This window comes from Dicentrarchus labrax, unplaced genomic scaffold (assembly GCF_905237075.1).
Source record: "Dicentrarchus labrax unplaced genomic scaffold, dlabrax2021, whole genome shotgun sequence".
NCBI lineage: Eukaryota > Metazoa > Chordata > Actinopteri > Moronidae > Dicentrarchus > Dicentrarchus labrax.
Genome location: NW_026136709.1, coordinates 21,872,308 through 21,890,292, shown reverse-complemented (window position 1 = coordinate 21,890,292; position 17,985 = coordinate 21,872,308). Strand labels below are relative to the sequence as shown.

General features: G+C 39.2%; 1 protein-coding gene across 1 annotated transcript in view; it reads left to right on the top strand.

Annotated features, from left to right (window-relative positions):
* Positions 1-15,910, top strand: part of LOC127369534 (NACHT, LRR and PYD domains-containing protein 5-like) — a 203,834-nt gene extending 187,924 nt beyond the window's left edge. Inside the window, exons 26-29 of the mRNA XM_051411007.1 lie at positions 11,847-11,932; positions 12,989-13,162; positions 14,019-14,192; positions 15,273-15,910. Of these exons, the coding sequence (XP_051266967.1) occupies positions 11,847-11,932; positions 12,989-13,162; positions 14,019-14,192; positions 15,273-15,282 (444 nt within the window). The 3' untranslated portion in view covers positions 15,283-15,910. The remainder of the gene's footprint in view (positions 1-11,846; positions 11,933-12,988; positions 13,163-14,018; positions 14,193-15,272) is intronic.
* The last annotated feature ends 2,075 nt before the right edge of the window (positions 15,911-17,985 follow it).

Below are 17,985 nucleotides of genomic sequence, written 5' to 3'. Positions count from 1 at the left end.
ATTTGGATTGTTTTGTTGTAAATAAATGACTTCTTTTGCCCCAGTCTAAGAGCTGAAACTGGTTGAAACTGTGCCCGAATATCAAACCTGAGATATGCTGATAGTTTGAATGGCAGCTTTCACTCAGACAGACTTGCTCTTACCTTTCTCTATTCTCAGAAAGGTGTTGGCTACGTATGTCTCCTCAGGATTACTGAGTTCACAGGTGTACATCCCCTCCTGTTTCCAAGATAAGTCCTGTAGCATGAGGCCGCCTGACTCAGAGACGCCCTTCACCTGCCGCCTCCACTCCTCTGAGACTGAGTGGCTGACGTTGGCTCCGGCCTGGTTCAGAATGATCTGACTGTGGTTGAATCTCCAAACGAGGCTGAAGACCATCAGGGAGGTGTTTGACACACTGCAGGGGATTGTTGTGTCAGTGCTGGAGGCAATGATAGGAGCTGAAATGATGCAACACAAACAGAGAAAGATCAAAACGCCTGTGAATCCGAATTATTTCCACAGATATAGAAACACATACTGTCAGATAAGAGCTGATTGGACATATTTGTTTGCTAAAAAACTGAGAATCATTAACTGCCAGGTTTGTTAGTTTGCGGTTTATCAGAAAACACAGTGAACAAATGTCCATGTTACTCAATGAGCAAGTGATTAGTTGTTAGTTTTTGAAAAGAAATGTTATTTAAGTTGCCATTTTTGATCATTTTGTGCTATTTTCTCATAAACGTCTTGTTATAACTGACCCAGAAAAGACACATAATCAATCAATTATTGTGACTGACAGACTGTAATATATAACCTTCATTTATAACCTTTGATTCTTCATGTCTTTTTATACCTTTTAGTGTTTTGTAGCTACAAACAGAGAGGAATCTTTCAAACAGGCACCAAATTAGACCAAATTAGACCAGAATACTCACGTGGGTGCCTCAAAGTGGCTCTCCTCTTGTTCCTGCGAGTGCTGATGTTGCAGCTGTAGGCCACATCAGTCCCACTGTCTGAAAGTATCAGAGAGCCGCTGATGTCGTAGAGCTGCTGTTCAGTCTCCTGGACTGTGGTTGTGTTCTTGAAGGTCACGCTGGACGGAGGGCTGGTGGACCAGGTGAGCTCAGGCTCAGGGTAGATCCCCTCTGAGCTGCAGGTGATCCTGTTTTCAACCTTCTGAATGTCGACTTTAGTGACCGGAGCTGTAAAGATCATTTTTAAGGTTTGATTTAGCACATTGATTACATTTAGGAACACATTGCACATAAAGAAAAAGGTTTTCTGTGTGTGTTTCTCATACCGTCCACTTTCAGGTTGATAAATGAGTCCTTGTTTCCGCTGATGGTGCTGGTGTGGCAGTTGTATCTGCCCCGGTCCTGAACCTCCACCCCTGTCAGCTGCAGTGAGGCGTTTCCTCTGGAGATCTGGTCCTTGAACAGTGATGTCCTGCCTCTGAAGTGCCGATCCTGGCGTGCAAGCTGGTCTTGGTTGTGGTAGTAGGAGTGGACAGGAGTCTTTCCAGTCCCCTGAAACCAGTGGACGACTACTTCATTGCCACCCTGGAAGCTGCACGGTAAGATGCAGCTCTTCAGAACAACACAGGATGCCTCAGTGTCTGAGAATCAAATAAAGAGACGGTTCAATTCAGGAAAAGCAGCCGAGAAAGTGAGCTCTCTTTAACTGGTGTTGTTGTGCAGTTGCAGCTCTGTTGTGCATGTGACACAAGAGCCTCTATACAAAGTAAATGTAAACTTATTCCACAGTATGTGCTGACAGAAAATAAGGACCTCAGCCAGCTCAGAAAATAGAGACAGTTTTTTCCCATCCTGTAGAGGAAGAGGAAGTGAAATAAAGAAGTGGAGCTGCAGCTCTTAATGTAACAGCTCTTCTCACAATGATACAAACTGATCCGCTGTCACAAAATACAGAAAAAGGACCGTTGTCTTGTTTTATAGAAACTTTTTTTCATGAACAATAGTGGGACAGACAGTCAAGCTCACAGACACACTGGATTTCCTGGACTTCTGCTTCACAATAAAAGTCAGCTTGTGTTTCGCCAGTTCAATACCAAATGTGTGGGAAGAAGTAGGAACTGTTGTATTGTTTGCATTAGCAGATACTTTACGGAGACACTTATACCGGGATGTAGCAGGAAATGGGTGAGACCACAAAGAACAGAGTCTTAATGAAGATAAACCGGGGCCTGAACGCATCACCTACCTGCCTCGGTAAAAGTGTGAAGGTGAGACAGTGTCAGCAAACACACCACACAGCTGATCCCAGTCATCCTGTGTTTATCCCGAAGTAGCTCCGTGGTTTCGTTTTCGAGGTGGGAGGGAACTAAGTGGATAGAAATTATTCCTTCCGACCCCTGGACACCCCCTCCTACTATTTAAACAGACAACACCCTTATGAACATTGTGTTAAAAGTTCTCCACAAAATATCCTGAAGCTTTTTGTTACAATCCATAAAAGTATAGACATGTGAATTGAATAATAATAATAATAATAATAATAATAATAATAATAATAATACATTATTTTGATGATTTTGTCGCCCTTAACTCTCTACAGCCTCCGTTGTCAGTGGGAGAAGTCCGTTTGAATGAAAAGCGGATCCTTTAATAATTATTATTTCTCACTAAAATAAGTGCTGACTGCTGAATTAAACACCGACTCATGACGCTGTTATTTCACCGTCTGTTATTATGCGTGTGTCGGTATTTGAGGAGGGTTTTTTTGGCCGTTACCATAGTAACTACCTGTATGAAAGTGAAATGTCATTAAGGAATGCAGTTAGGACAGTGCCGTACACAAACAGTGAAGGGCAGAAAGTTTGATCATCTTCAGTAACTAATACAACTTATCAATACATCTGTAGAGAGCTCCCGCCATGGTTAGTATATTCCAGCTGTGTCACTCCTCTTCTGCAAAGGGAATCTCTCTGGATCTCACCATTTCAAATCAAAGTGACACATTCAGTGAATTTGCTCCACGTGTATAAAGTTTTAAATGTAAAAGTTTGAGAAGTGAAAACATCAGTGAGTTACAGTTTTATGTGTGACTCTGCTAGTTTTCACATTAGATGATCAGCACAGACACATAAAGTCAACCTGCGGAGCTTTCCCCCTCAGAAATCAGTGTTGAAGCAGTTGTTATCACCAGCGTTCATGTTCTGTAGCTCCTGCTGGAGCTGCTTTCTGCCAGCAGATGTCCCCATTTCCACTGTTTCCCCTCAGACTGGTTTAACTGGACTGCTGATGTGAACGCTTTCTGTCTGACTGACTTCATTTGGCAAAAATTAAATGGAATCATAATTTAGTTCAACTTGATTCAAAATGTTACATTAAAATTAAAATCAAGTTAAAATGAAACCCTGATTTAACCCTTTATTGTATAGTGTTGCCATATGGTAACAATTACTGTTTCTCAGTTTTACTCACAGGTACTTTAGTTTAGTTGTGAAAAGAGGCTCTTTTACTTTGAAAGTATAAATACACATCACATCATGTGACCATGAAATCCTGTTTGTCATTCCTTTTTCCATGGACAAGTGACACTGAGAATATCTAATAAGGGGAGAACTTCAACTCTCGGTAAACTTCCGGGCTCTGAACTGTTGCAGTTCCACTCTGGTTCCATGTGAGGGCGCTCACAGGATGAGTGCAGAATGAATGGAGCTCTATGGGGCTATACCCTCAAAATCCACTTTTCTCAGGATATAATTTTTTGTCTAGTAATTTGAATGTTGCATTCGAAAGGGGATGCAAAGAAATTACACATTGCTGGGTGTTTTTTAGAGTCACTTATTTGCTTTAAAAAGTCTTTTAAAATGTCAATGACGGCCAGAGATACCGCTTTACGGCAAACCTTGAGTCCGCGCTCTGCACTTCCTTTTCTCTCGAGGCATCGACGACACAGACATAACGATAGGCAGATAAAAGTACCAGCAACACAAAAAAAGTTGCTGTGTTAAAAAAAAAAGAACCTGGGCGAAAAAATCCGCCTTAACATTCTGGTCCCGCTTTGGATGCCACGATGCCATCAAGCAGGATCTCTGGTCGTAATCAGTCCTTCACTGACCAATCAGCGTTCATTAGCAGAATGCTAACATGTTATGGGCAACAACAACTCGTCCTGTAAGAAATTCAAAGGACATAAGTACTCGTTCATTCAACTTTCGACCTATAACCCATGTTGAACTTGCAAAAACTACAATCAAATCTGAGATTTCTCAACGACAATCAGGTGAAAGAGACAAATTTAGCCGTCTAGCTCAATAGACTCCCATTCATTTTGCGCTCATGGGCGATCGCCCCCAGTGGAACTCTGCTGGAACTGCAACCAAAATTCGGTACAATGGGACTTAATAGAGAGTGGCCAGGCTCTCCGTAGACGGGCTCTGGTAATACTGAGAATATCTGAGGGTCCCAAAAGTTAACCAACTGTTCAATATTTCTGCAAAATTCATTCAAGAAAAAAAATCAAATACTATCTGGAGAAAATTAACTAATTTTCATCATTAAAATCAGTTTAGATGTGGTTGGCTTTTTGTAAAATGGTAACATGTAGGTATTATGTTTTTAGCAAAAAATATTTAAATAAATATATAAAATATTTCCATCATTTAAACCATTTTAAATAATAAAAAACGAATTAAAACATTTCCATCATGTTTAAGTAATAATGAATGCAGTAGAGGGTTAATACAACAGTTTTAATGTCAGGTCTAAGTGGGGGATTTTTTTAATATCATCAACATTAATATCAAGTTCAGCTGTGAAACAGGAAGCTTTGACATTTTATTTTCTCCTCATATTTCCCCTGAAGGAGTTTTTAATGTTGGTAAACTGCTGCAGCTGGATTAGATTCAGTGTTGAAGTAGGAAACTGCTGTTTTCTGTTTACATTGTTTTAACTGCAGTTCTGTTATTTGGCCACAAGAGGGCGCTGTTGACCACATTATAATTATGAGGTCAACAGCGCCCTCTTGTGGCCAGTAATTGAGTTGCAGTGTATTACCAGCGACTGTAACATAGATAACACTGATTTATTTAATGTATAAACCAGAATGTTTAGGTTTAATCTGTAATTTAATGTTTGAAAACTATTAATATTTTATTAAATTCATTCTCATTTACGTTTGTCTCATTTTTATAATGTTTGTGATTTTCTTTTTACACATTTTTTATGGGAAATGTTGAATTTAGAACACAGAATATCAGTGTCAAATACTGCATTACTGTAATTTGTGTACATTAAGAACTTAAACATGAAGTTGATGATCGTGTTACATATATAAAAACACTTTCTAAAACACATTAATGTTTTAAAGACATTAAGTTAATTGCTACAATGCTTGTGTCTGTGTTTCACTAGCAGTTGTAGCTGTTTGCCTGCATTAAGCCAGCTAAGGTAACTGTCTTTACCATAAATTTAATTAATTACACACTGGACAACGATGGTTTTCGCTTAAAATTCCTGCTTTGTTATTATTTTACATTGTGGCTGTGATATTGTCAGCATCTGGAGAACTAACGTTAGGTTATATATTTCTTCTTACCTGCTTCAGTATAATGAAGCATATACAAAGTGAAAGTGTTTTACAGAGGTTGATTAAACTTTATTTTAGAGGTTGAGTTAGTGGTGCTGTTGGATTGTAATGTGTTATATAACGTTATATATACATATATTCATTGTGAATGAGTCTTACAGTTTCTTTTACCATTAAAACATATCAAACTACTTATTTTAATTACATCTGTCAAACCCAGGAGACGTTCATCATGTTAAACAGCTGATCTTTGTGAGCACCACACACACACACACACACACACTGTGACTGATTTCCTGTAAATAGAGAGGGGAGGAGCTGACCAGGTAGCTTACATAACACCAGGGAGGAAACCCTGAAAGTGAAAGAGTTCAGTTGGTTCAGTCTCCATTTTGAGATGACGGAGCAGAAAGAGGGAAACTGAAGGCTGAGGCAGGCTGAGTGTTAATACAACATTATTATTATTTTACTGTCAAAGTCTCTGAGTCAGTTTTCTTCCTGTGGACTGTAGAGGACAGAAATGTTAGAATGAACTCAACAGTTTGATTCATCTGTGGATACAAAGTTGTGATTGACTGAATAATACAGATTAAAGCTACTGTAACCCAAGAAAACAAGTACAGGGTTAAAGAAAGTGACCAGGTGGAGTTCTATATTATACTGTATACTCTATATACTATACAGAGTACTGTGTGTGTGTGTGTGTGTGTGTGTGTGTGTGTGTGTGTGTGTGTGTGTGTGTTACTTCTTTTTCTCTCAACCTTGTGTGTGCCTCTTGATCAAACCTTTTTTTCTTGATTCTTCTGTTTTGAGTCAGTGTTAATATTTTACTTCTCAGACTGACTGAAGTGCAGAAGATGAGTGTTTGTGTGGAGGAAGAGGAGAAAAGAGCAGAGTCTTCAGCGTCCTGCTGTCTGTCTATGAAGAGTGATCGGTCCAATGATGAGCCTCCATTCTTCAGTAATGAACCTGGACCCTCAGACACAAAGTAAGAGAACTGACACTAACTCATTAATTTCACTTATATTCAGTTACCTGTATGTTCTCTGTTGATTTAATGTTTGTATTTTACATTTTCTACCAAACTGTATTTGCTAAAACATTTTGTGACACTAACAAAGAGATATCTTTCCTTCCATCTTCCTCTTAGTATCTGTAGCTGTCAGTCAATCTAATCTAAGAGGACTAATACAAACTTTTACCTCCTACTTATCAACAGTAGCAGCAGTTTGTTTATTTACAGCTTCCTAAATGGGAAAGATTAAAGGACAAAGGATTCATGTAAATAAAACCATCCTGGTGTTTACAGAGTTCAGTACAACAGACAGAGAGCAGAGTCTCCAGTGTCCAGCTGTCTGTCTATGAAGAGTGATGAGTCCAAAGATATTCCTCCGGACTCCAGTAATGAACCTGGACCCTCAGACACAAAGTAAGAAACTGTTTTACTGTAAACTGACCTGATGGAAGATGATTCATTGAGCATGAAGACAAAATAGATTTATTTTCATGATGCAGAACTATTAGTGCAGACACTGTTTCAAACTAAAATGTATCTTATTTTATTTCTTTAAGAAAACACTTGAGAACCTCCATTTCAGAGTTTATATTTCATATATAATATAATAATATTCATATATTTTTGCTCTGATGTTGAAGTCACTGTAAATATTTGTAACTATAATCTGAAAGAATGTGTTTCTAATGTGTAATTAAATATATTGTTTCTAAAGATGAAGAAACAAACATCCATTTATTTATGTAAAAGTTATCTGCAGATTTAAAAACAGGGACAGAAAATGTCTAATGTAGATTTGGAGACTTCTTTTTAAGAATATTTGAACTGGATATATTCCTTCATTTGATAGTTGACAATATAGAGTGACAGGAAACATAAAAGGAATGAAAAACAAACAAATAAACAGTTTGTAGTTGAACCTGTGACACCACTGTTACGTGCTATGTGTCTTACAGTAAACTGCTGGTCTATCATAATTATTTAGAGCACTTCTAATCTCAGTTTAAACTAACACAAGCTAATCTGCCCAAAGAGACTGTAGAACAGTGAAGGACATAATCAGCTCTCTTTAATGGAAGGCTTTTATTGTGAAGCAGCTGCAGGAAGTGTTGAGTTTGTATTAATAACAAACTACAGGCAGATCAATAAATGTTTAATAAGACAGACAGATAGGAAAAGCACTCAGTGTTTATGAAAGCAGGAGAGTTGAAATAAAAGGAATCATTTTCATTACAGACTGAATGCTGAATTCAAACAGAAAAGTTAACAACACTTTTAATGTTCTCTGTGACCATCTGAGCTTCCAGACAGTGTCGGACAAATCTCAGTATTTTTCATCAACTATCAACAAATCATTTTAGTAATAAAGAAATGTCTTCACAGAGAGAGGAAGAGGAGTCATGTTTCTGTGGAGGAGCAGCTGTCCTGCTGTGTTTTGTGTCAGGACGTCCTGAAGGATCCAGTCTCTACCAGCTGTGGACACTGGTTCTGCAGACAGTGCATCACCTCATACTGGGACCAGTCTGCTTCATCAGGAGACTCCTCCTGTCCCCAGTGTGGAAAAAGATCCAGAACAAGAGCTGGACTGCAGACAGCCAGTCAGACCAGCACTGTACAAAGTAAGACATCTTCAAGTTTATTTAGAGACTTAAAATAAGTTCCTTCAATGTGGATTCAACCCCAAAACTGCATGAATTATGTAACTACATCAACTTCATCAAATATGCTGAACATCTTCAAGTGCTACATTTAGTTTTAGAGTTTTCAGGCCATTGGCAGCACGGTAGGCAAGTACCAGTGACTATAAAATTTATTTGACCAGTAATTAAAATATTGCATTCTTATCCAGTTCTTAATTAAAAGAAAACCAGGCTGACCCAGGAACTGCATAACTAATATGAACCCTTTAATGTTTGTTTATCTTTATCGCAAGTCATATCGTCATCACAATATTGAACAGTGTTTTTGCACATCGCAGATATTCCTCATATCGTGCAGGGCTAGTTTAGATAATGAGCTGCTGAGGCTCAGCCTGTTGCTTCTGCTGTCAATCAAACACGTACACCAACACACAGTCAGAGAAAAAATAACATTTTCTGATGTTCCCTCAAAACTGGACTGGATAAAGTTTACTTCTGTTTATATTTCTATATTTATCTTTATATTGGTAATGAAAATAATCAGCAGATTGTCAAATCTTCTTTGTTTTGACTCAACCTTTTATCTTTATTAGTGAGTGGTGGTCTGCAGGAGGTTTTAGATGAACATAAGATCAGTCTGAAGATGAGATGTAAACATGTGACTGAAGGAACTGATGAAACAGGAAGTGGAATCCTCCTCAACAGGATCTACACTGAGCTCTACATCACAGAGGGACAGAGTGAAGAGGTTAATACCCAACATGAGGTGAGGCAACTGGAGACAGCTTCCAAGATGGAGACCCTCCATGACACTCCAATCAAGTGCCACGAGATCTTTAAAGCCTTACCTGACCAACAGAGACACATCAGAGTGGTTCTGATGAACGGTGTCGCTGGCGTTGGAAAAACCTTCTCAGTTCAGAAGTTCACTCTGGACTGGGCAGAGGGTTTGGAAAACCAAGATGTCAGTCTGGTGGTTCTGCTTTCGTTCAGGGAGCTGAACCTGATCAAAGATGAGCAGTACAGTCTTCTCAGGCTGCTCCATGTTTTCCATCCAACATTACAGAAGGTCACAGCAGAGCAGCTCGCTGTCTGTAAACTTTTGTTCATCTTTGACGGCCTGGATGAAAGCAGACTTTCACTGGATTTCCACAACAATGAGGTTGTGTCTGACGTCACACAGAAGTCTTCAGTCAACGTGCTGTTGACAAACCTCATCAAGGGGAATCTGCTTCCCTCGGCTCTCGTCTGGATAACTTCCAGACCTGCAGCAGCCAATCAGATCCCTCCTGAATGTGTCGACAGGGTAACAGAAGTACGAGGCTTCACTGATGCCCAGAAGGAGGAGTTCTTCAGGAGGAGAGTCAGTGATGAATATCTGTCCAACAGAATCATCTCACACATCAAGACCTCCAGGAGCCTCCACATCATGTGTCTAATCCCAGTCTTCTGCTGGATCACTGCTACAGTTCTGGACCACATGTTGACTACAGACCAGAGAGGAGAGCTGCCCAAGACCCTGACTGACATGTACTCACACTTCCTGCTGGTTCAGACACAGAGGAAGAAGCAGAAGTATGATGAGGGACATAAGAAGAGTCCACAGGAGCTGATGGAGGCTGACAGGGAAGTTCTTCTGAAGCTGGGGAGGCTGGCGTTTGAACAGCTGGAGAAAGGAAACATCATGTTCTACCAAGAAGACCTGGAGCAGTGTGGTCTTGATGTCACAGAGGCCTCGGTGTACTCAGGAGTTTGTACAGAGATCTTCAAAAGAGAGAGTGTGATCTTCCAGAAAACAGTCTACTGCTTTGTTCATCTGAGCATTCAGGAGTTTCTGGCTGCAGTCTACATGTTCCACTGTCACACCAACAGGAACACCAAAGTACTGGAGGACTTCCTGGGTCAAAAACACATTGATTCAATCCTGGATGTATTTCTGAGGAAAGACTGGAAAAACAAGAAGAGGTCGCAATCACAGGACAGTGATTTATCCCTGGACAGTGATTCAGTCATTGAAGGTGATGATTATGATGGTGACAAAGACAATGTTTATGGTGACTGCGATGACACTGAAACATCTCTGGATGTGTTTCTGAAGAAAGCCATGGAGAAATCCCTCAAAAGTAAAAATGGCCACCTGGACCTGTTTGTTCGCTTCCTTCATGGCCTCTCTCTGAAGTCCAACCAGAGACTCTTAGGAGGCCTGCTGGGTCAGACAGACAACAGTTCAGAAATCATCCAGAAAGCCATCAACAACCTGAAGAAGATGAACAGTGCCTATATCTCTCCTGACAGAAGCATCAACATCTTCCACTGTCTGATGGAGATGAACGACCACTCAGTCCATCAGGAGATCCAAGAGTTCCTGAAGTCAGAGAACAGATCAAAGAAGAAACTCTTTGAGATCCACTGCTCAGCTCTGGCCTACATGCTGCAGATGTCAGAGGAGGTTCTGGATGAGTTGGACCTGAAGAAGTACAACACATCAGACCAGGGACGACAGAGACTGATTCCAGCTGTGAGGAACTGCAGAAAGGCTCAGTAAGTCCAGATGTGATTAACATTATAAATCAATGTAAAGTTGAAGCCATCAGTATTAGAGTTAAGATTATATTGTTTAGTTCTCAACAAAGAACGTCTTTTCATGTTTTTTCGTTCTAAATAATTTTGATTCATAAACCAGTTTACAGACGAGTCCATTCAAATACCACCAAAGAGAGAGAGAGGGAAAAGGAGAGAGCTTCTTTAATAATGAAGGTTCATTTAGTGTAGCAGAGCCTTTCCAGTGAGCCATGATGCACAGTAGCAGCACCCTGACTGTGTTTGACCTGAATGTAACAGAACCTTAATTAGTGTCATTGGTAACACCTGTGTTTACCCTCCTGTTTCATATCAAAATGGCTCCTGTGATAAAGGTTTATTATTTTAATGGAAGATGAAAAGCAGCTGGAGCAACATAATAAGATTAATCTGGGGCTGCATTAGTGAGATTTTCATGGTACAATAACCATCTCAGAATCACAGTTTAAAGGTATACAGTATTACACAATTATTAATTATCAGTTACAGTAATGAAAACAGAAGGATGTGTTATTTTTGTTTGTTTGTTTTTTGGTTGAATGCTATATTTCACAAAATATTATGTACTATATATATTTTAATAACACTAATACATAGATAAACAAATGTACATAGTATGATTTCATACCACTGTATAACATGGTATTGGTATACAGCTGAAACCCTAGATGGATAAAAGATGCACAAAATACACACAAGAAGCACATGACTGAGGTAAATACATATGAGTGCAGTTACAAACTATAGTTATTATACAGCTCACTGAACATCATGTTAAAATAAAGTTTAACAAACACAAATCACAGCACTTGTGGACAGGAGGAGCTCAAGTTTCAAACCACAGACCTTGTGATCAATGACTGACCAGCTGAGATACAGCCGCTCATGTTAATGTGCTTTGTGATGCAAAAAGCACAGAAGTCTACTTTTATAATAAAATGTCAGATTTTATTGTACTTAGTAAATTTATATTCCGTCATCACAGACTTTCCTCATGTAGACTCTCAGAGACTCACTGTGAAGTTGTGGCCTCAGCTCTGAAGTCCAACCCCTCCCATCTGAGAGATCTGGACCTGAGTTACAACAAGCTGCAGGATTCAGGAGTGAAGCTGTTGTGTGCTGGACTGGAGAGTAAAAACTGTAGACTGGAGACTCTGAGGTCAGTTCATGTTTTTTGCTCTTGTACAGTTTATATCTGATATGTGTAATTAATCTTTGTCTGCCTCTGATCCCCAGTAAAAACACTGCACACACACATACACACACACACACACACACACACACACACACACACACACACACACACACACACACACACACACACAGCGACAGAGACACAGAGGAGAGAGTTGATGTAAAAGGTTGTAAAAGATGTAAAAGATTATAATTCAAGTTGAATACAAATGTAATAGTTCGCAGTCTGGTGACTTTGACCCACACTGAGCAAAGCATAATAAAATATGACCAAGACCTCAATTTAAAATGAAGAACATATTCTGAGTTACAGAGAAATTTGGACGCTATTAACACTTAACACAGTTTTGTGTTTTGTTATTCAAACATAGACCAAATTTCTTAAGTGTTATTAAGGGAGAATGACTATTGTGGTGGTACAACAACCTTATAAGGCCCATACTGAGCTTCATGGACAACAACTTCCTTACTAACTATCATTAAGCAGTAATTAGGAGGTTATTGAGGAAAGAGTCTCAGTTCATGGCTTAGTAGTGTTAGAATATAGTCATGCAGTATAAGGCATTAAATCATGCTTAATAATTACTAATAAAGAGTTAATATGCTACTAATATGCAAGCACAAACACACTGTAAAACACACACAAGCAGCAAGCATATTTCTGAATGCAGGTGTTTGAAGTATTGTGTGTGACTTTGTGTTCTGACTCAACCAGTAAGCAGGAGCATAAATAATACACTGTATTTGTACAGGAAGGTACTTGGTTAAATTTAAGATTAAGAGAGAACATGCAGCTCTCTTGCTCAGTGCACATTTGATCCAGTTATAAAGAAGATTGAGGATGAAGCTCACAGTCAGTGTGTGTTGATGGAGATGACAGTGGTGATGAGGATAGTCTAAATGTGTGAGATACATCAGAACTGCTGGTTTAAAGAGGTTTGTTTTTACTTAAATTATTATTACAGACCTGACTGACAGCATGTTATTGATCTCTGTTGACATGAATTAATTCTTTATTCAGATTGATTGACTGCAGTTTGTCAGAGATCAGCTGTGATTATCTGGTCTCAGCTCTGAAGTCCAACTCCTCCCATCTGAGAGAGCTGAACCTGAGTATCAACAAGCTGCAGGATTCAGGAGTGAAGCTGCTGTGTGGTTTTCTGGAGAGTCCACACTGTAGACTGGAGACTCTGAGGTCAGACACCATATTTTCCTTCTGTGCTGAGATTAATATGATGTGAAAGTTGTGGTGACAGTAAAGTGCAGACATAAGGCTGATATTATACTGATCCACACTGAGTATCTTAATGCTAAAGTCTGTTTTCTTCTTCAAGCATCAATTCTTTCCAAGCATGAGATTTTGTACTCTTCCATTGAAATACACAAATATTTTGCCATTCTTTGTCTGTTATTGTCAGGTCTCCTTCCTTCTCCCATCTATCCTTTATATATTTTGTTGAATGAGCTTTTAGATTGTGGAGGCTCTTATACAGTTGAGAGATGACCCCTCTTTTAATATCTGACTTATATGCATTTATGAGAAGTTGCATAAAGGGTTTACTGGCTTCTCTGGTATTTTTCTTTTTTCTTTTCTTTTTGATTTCTTAAATGCAGATATTTTTAGAAATCCTGTTTTTCCAGAGAAAAATTATCTCTCAATGTTTGAAAACACATCATTTCATCTTTCAGTATAATGCTGCATAGAGATATTATACCTTTCTTTATCCAAACTTTGAATCTATCATTGAGTTTATTTAGTGTGAGATCTGAATCATATGCACACCAACTCAGGATTTAAATATCTTCTTTCAATTTATGTTCTTTTATCACTGCTCTCCGAACCCCGAGAGCTGATGCTCTCATCTGTGCTGAGACATAATTATGTTTCTGTGATGGTAAACCCCAGCCTCTTCTTTCTTTCAGTAGCTGTAATGTTTTATATCGTACTCGAGGTCTTTTTCCTGCCATATAAATCTCAATATCATTAAACACTGAATGATTTCAAGCAGGAACATTGTCTTCTAAACTTAAATCTTTTATTCTTTATTCAGATTGTGGGACTGCAGTTTGTCAGAGATCAGCTGTGATTGTCTGGGCTCAGCTCTGAAGTCCAACCGCTCCCATCTGAGAGAGCTGGACCTGAGTGACAACAAGCTGCAGGATTCAGGAGTGAAGCTGCTGTCTGATCTTGTGGAGAGTCCACACTGTAGACTGGAGACTCTGAGGTCAGTACAGGGTTGGAATCAGTCCATGCTGGTTTCAGCAGAATTGTACTAAACACAGTTAGTATCAAAGCAAAGATCCAGTATTTGCTGCTTTCCTCAGTGAAGCTGTGAGAGGAGGATGGTGACAGACTTCAGGGTTGGACAGAAAGACAGAGAGAGAGAGAACAGGCAGCCAATCAGAGAGCCAGAAGCTTGTCGTGATCATGTGTTTGAGTTGATGTGAAGACAACTGTTGTTGTTGTGTTCATGTCTACAGGAAATAAAGCTGGATTCCAGCTGACAGCATTACAAGATGTACAGAGACAGTGGTCCTCATTCATCAAACTGTCGTACCATCAAATCTGATCTCAAAGTGTTTGTTCTCTCATTTCAACACTAAACAACTGATCAGTTCATCTTTGTCACAGCTCTAAGATCAGTCTGACTGAAGCCTGCAAACCACTGGATCTTATTTCAGAGAACCATCATTATATTTAGTGACCATGTGGTCTTTGTACAGACCAGAACCTCTGCTGAAGTCCAGTAATCACAGCTATTGTTCAGTCTTTGTATGAACATGTAGGACCTTCAGATATATATCTGTCCATTTGTCTTTTGTTTAGTCCAAATATGTTTTATATTATTTTAAACAGACTCCATATTTACAGATCTGTCCTGTGAGATTTCAAAAGCAGATGAAACGTTCAAATGTGACTGAGACTGTGGTTTTTATCAGCTTTGAACCCAAACAGCAGTAAATCCATCATTACAGTGGGCAGTAAATGTCTCTCTGTTTCTGCAGTAATGATGCGTTCAGGGACTCTTAGCACTTTATTTCCACTGTGTACTTCAGTGAATTCTGCAGAGTCAACAGACTTGATGTCCAAAGTGTCTGCAGGTCTGTGAGCTTCAGCTGAGTGTGTTCACTCCAATACGTTAACATGAGAGCTGAAAGGAAGCAGGCTACGCTACACAGCCGCTCACCTTCTGGTCTGAACTGGACTGAAGTCCCTGCTGGTCTTTATACTGGATGTGCTGATGGAGGGAGTCTCTGTAAACACTGATTTATGACTTCTGTTGTCTGTCTTCTTCTCTCCTCAGATGGTGGTGATCTCAGTCAGAGTGTGAGTGGTGAGGAAGGAGGTTGTGTTGGAGGATCAGCTGTGTCCTGATGATCCAGAGAGGTTGAAGCAGCAGCATCAGCTCTGACTGGGCCATGTTACTGGGAGGTAGAGTGGAGAGGAGAGCTTCATCCAGCAGTGACTGACAGAGGAATCACAACCAGTGGAGATGACTCTCAGTGCTGCAGTCTGAACTGCTCTGAGATCAGCTCCACTGTCAGACATCCATCATATTCTGTAACAGGTTGCATTATTTACAGAAAGCAGTGTGTTTACAGTGTGTTTACTGATGAGCTGAATGCAACAACACTAATGAAAGTGTAAGAATGGGGATAAACTTTCATCACTTTCTGTGTTTAAAATGGTCGTAATTAATGTTTATGTGGACCTGCCCAGGGACTGCAGATGGAAATTAATTAGTAGCTAAATCTGGTAAAATGCATCTCTGCTCCTTGTATGAGATTAATGTGTTTTTGTTTATGGTCCCTGATAAATAAATATAATTAACTAAACTAATAATGAGAAATAAGTTGAGTCCCCATCTGCATGAGACTGTCAGTGAAATGTTTTTTTCTTCTGTAATGAGCAAAAGATATTAAACAACGTTGTTATGTGTCATTCCACATGTGTTTATTGATGCAGTTAATTAAGAAAATGCTCAATTTCTTATTTGTGAAATATTGTGTTTTACTTGTTTGGGCCTCAAACTGTTTTGGTATTTAGATAAAAGACGTAGGTTTAGAGGAGAACTGCTAACGACTCACACACATCTGATATTTGACAAAGAGCCCCGACTAGATGATGTATTTTTATAAGACAAGAATGTTGGAAACTACTGGTTGAATTAGTAACAGTGGATTTTATAAGATAGCTGCTGCTGTCAGGTAAATGTCCTGCAGTAAAAAGTCCAGGACTTCAGTGTAGTGCAGTAAATGTATAAAGTAGAATGACATTTAAATATTAAAGTACAAATACCTCAAACTGTACTCAAGTACAGGCCTTGAGTGAATGTACTCAGTTACTTTCCACCACTGACTGTAACTGTAACTGTAACTGTAACCATCACTTCTGGAGTTACAAATACTACAACTATCATTACTATTACTATCATTACTTTTGCTATTAATACTATTACCATCATTACTATCACTACTATTACTATTACTCGTCCAAACTGATCCATCTGCTGACTAAGTAAATCTAGATGTGGAAAGTAACTAAGTACATTCAAGTACTGCATTAAGTACATTGTGGAGGTATTTGTACTCCACTACATTGGAAGTATTGGACGTTTTACTGCACTACATGTACCTGACAGCTGTCATCCTACTAGTTACTCTGCAGGTTCACATTTTACAAACAACACATGGGATCAACAAATAGATTACACGACACAAGAACATGTGAAGTATTTAAATGATCTCCACTCGCCTGAATCACCTACAGCATTAAACTGCTGCTTACATACTACTTTTAATACTTATAAATACTTCTGTACTTTTACTGAAGGAACATTTATATGCAGATAAACATTAGGAAAGAGGCTCCACAGTAAGTACACAGAAGATATCAACTACCACTGCCACTGCTACTACTTTTGGACCACTAATAAACACACAAACATTTCCACTTTCACCCTCAATAGTACTTTATGTGTCAGTGAATGAACAGTGATTGTGGTTGTAATTTATCCTTTTGGCCAGCAGGTGGTGCTGTTGTTTACTGAATGACATTTAAACTGAGCTTCAGGAGCTGTTTTACAGAGGTTGATTAAACTTTATTTTAGAGGTTGAGTTAGTGGTGCTGTTGGATTGTAATGTGTTATATAACTTTATATATACGTATATTCACTGTGAATGAGTTTTACAGGGTTTTTTTTACTATTAAAACATATCAAACTCCTCATTTTAATTACATCTGTCAAACCCACGAGATGTTCATCATGTTAAACAGCTGATCTTTGTGAGCACCACAAACACACACACACACACACACACACACACACACACACACACACACACACACACACACACAGACACACACACACACACACACACATCTATACATTCCTATATTGCTAACAGGGGGCTGTCAGACATCACTATCCAACAGGGGACTGATATTTCTAGTTATTTCAACAACAACAACAAAAAAATTGCATAGAAGATAGATTTTCATTTAAAGGAGTCATATTATACCATATTTCTACAAGTTAACCTAGTTCCCTGGTGTCCTAATGTAATGTCTGTGACATGCTTTGGTCAAAATACCATAAGGATGAAGCACCATAGCAGTTCAATCACCCTGCCAAAACAGCCCTGTTCAGAACGGTCGGGTTTGAGTGCCTGTCTCCGACGCCGGCACACTTCACGCTACCATGACAACAGTTAAACGTGAACCCTGGGAGAAAGATGGCAACTGGAGGAAACTTTGTGGTCCAACCATATATGTTTGAACCAGAGTCAGACCCTGAACAAGAAGGAGTTACCGAAGTAATTTGTAATGCAGTAAAAGCAAATACTGTCTCATAATGTTTCCATTTGTATTCTTAGTACCGACCAGCTGCATCATAAAGTAAAGTAACGTAATGTAGTTCAACGAGCGGAACAGCTGATGAGGCTTGCCGCTACAGTTTGTTAGCTCGGAGGTCACGTCTCTGCTCATTCTAGCAGTGACACACACAAACATAGTAC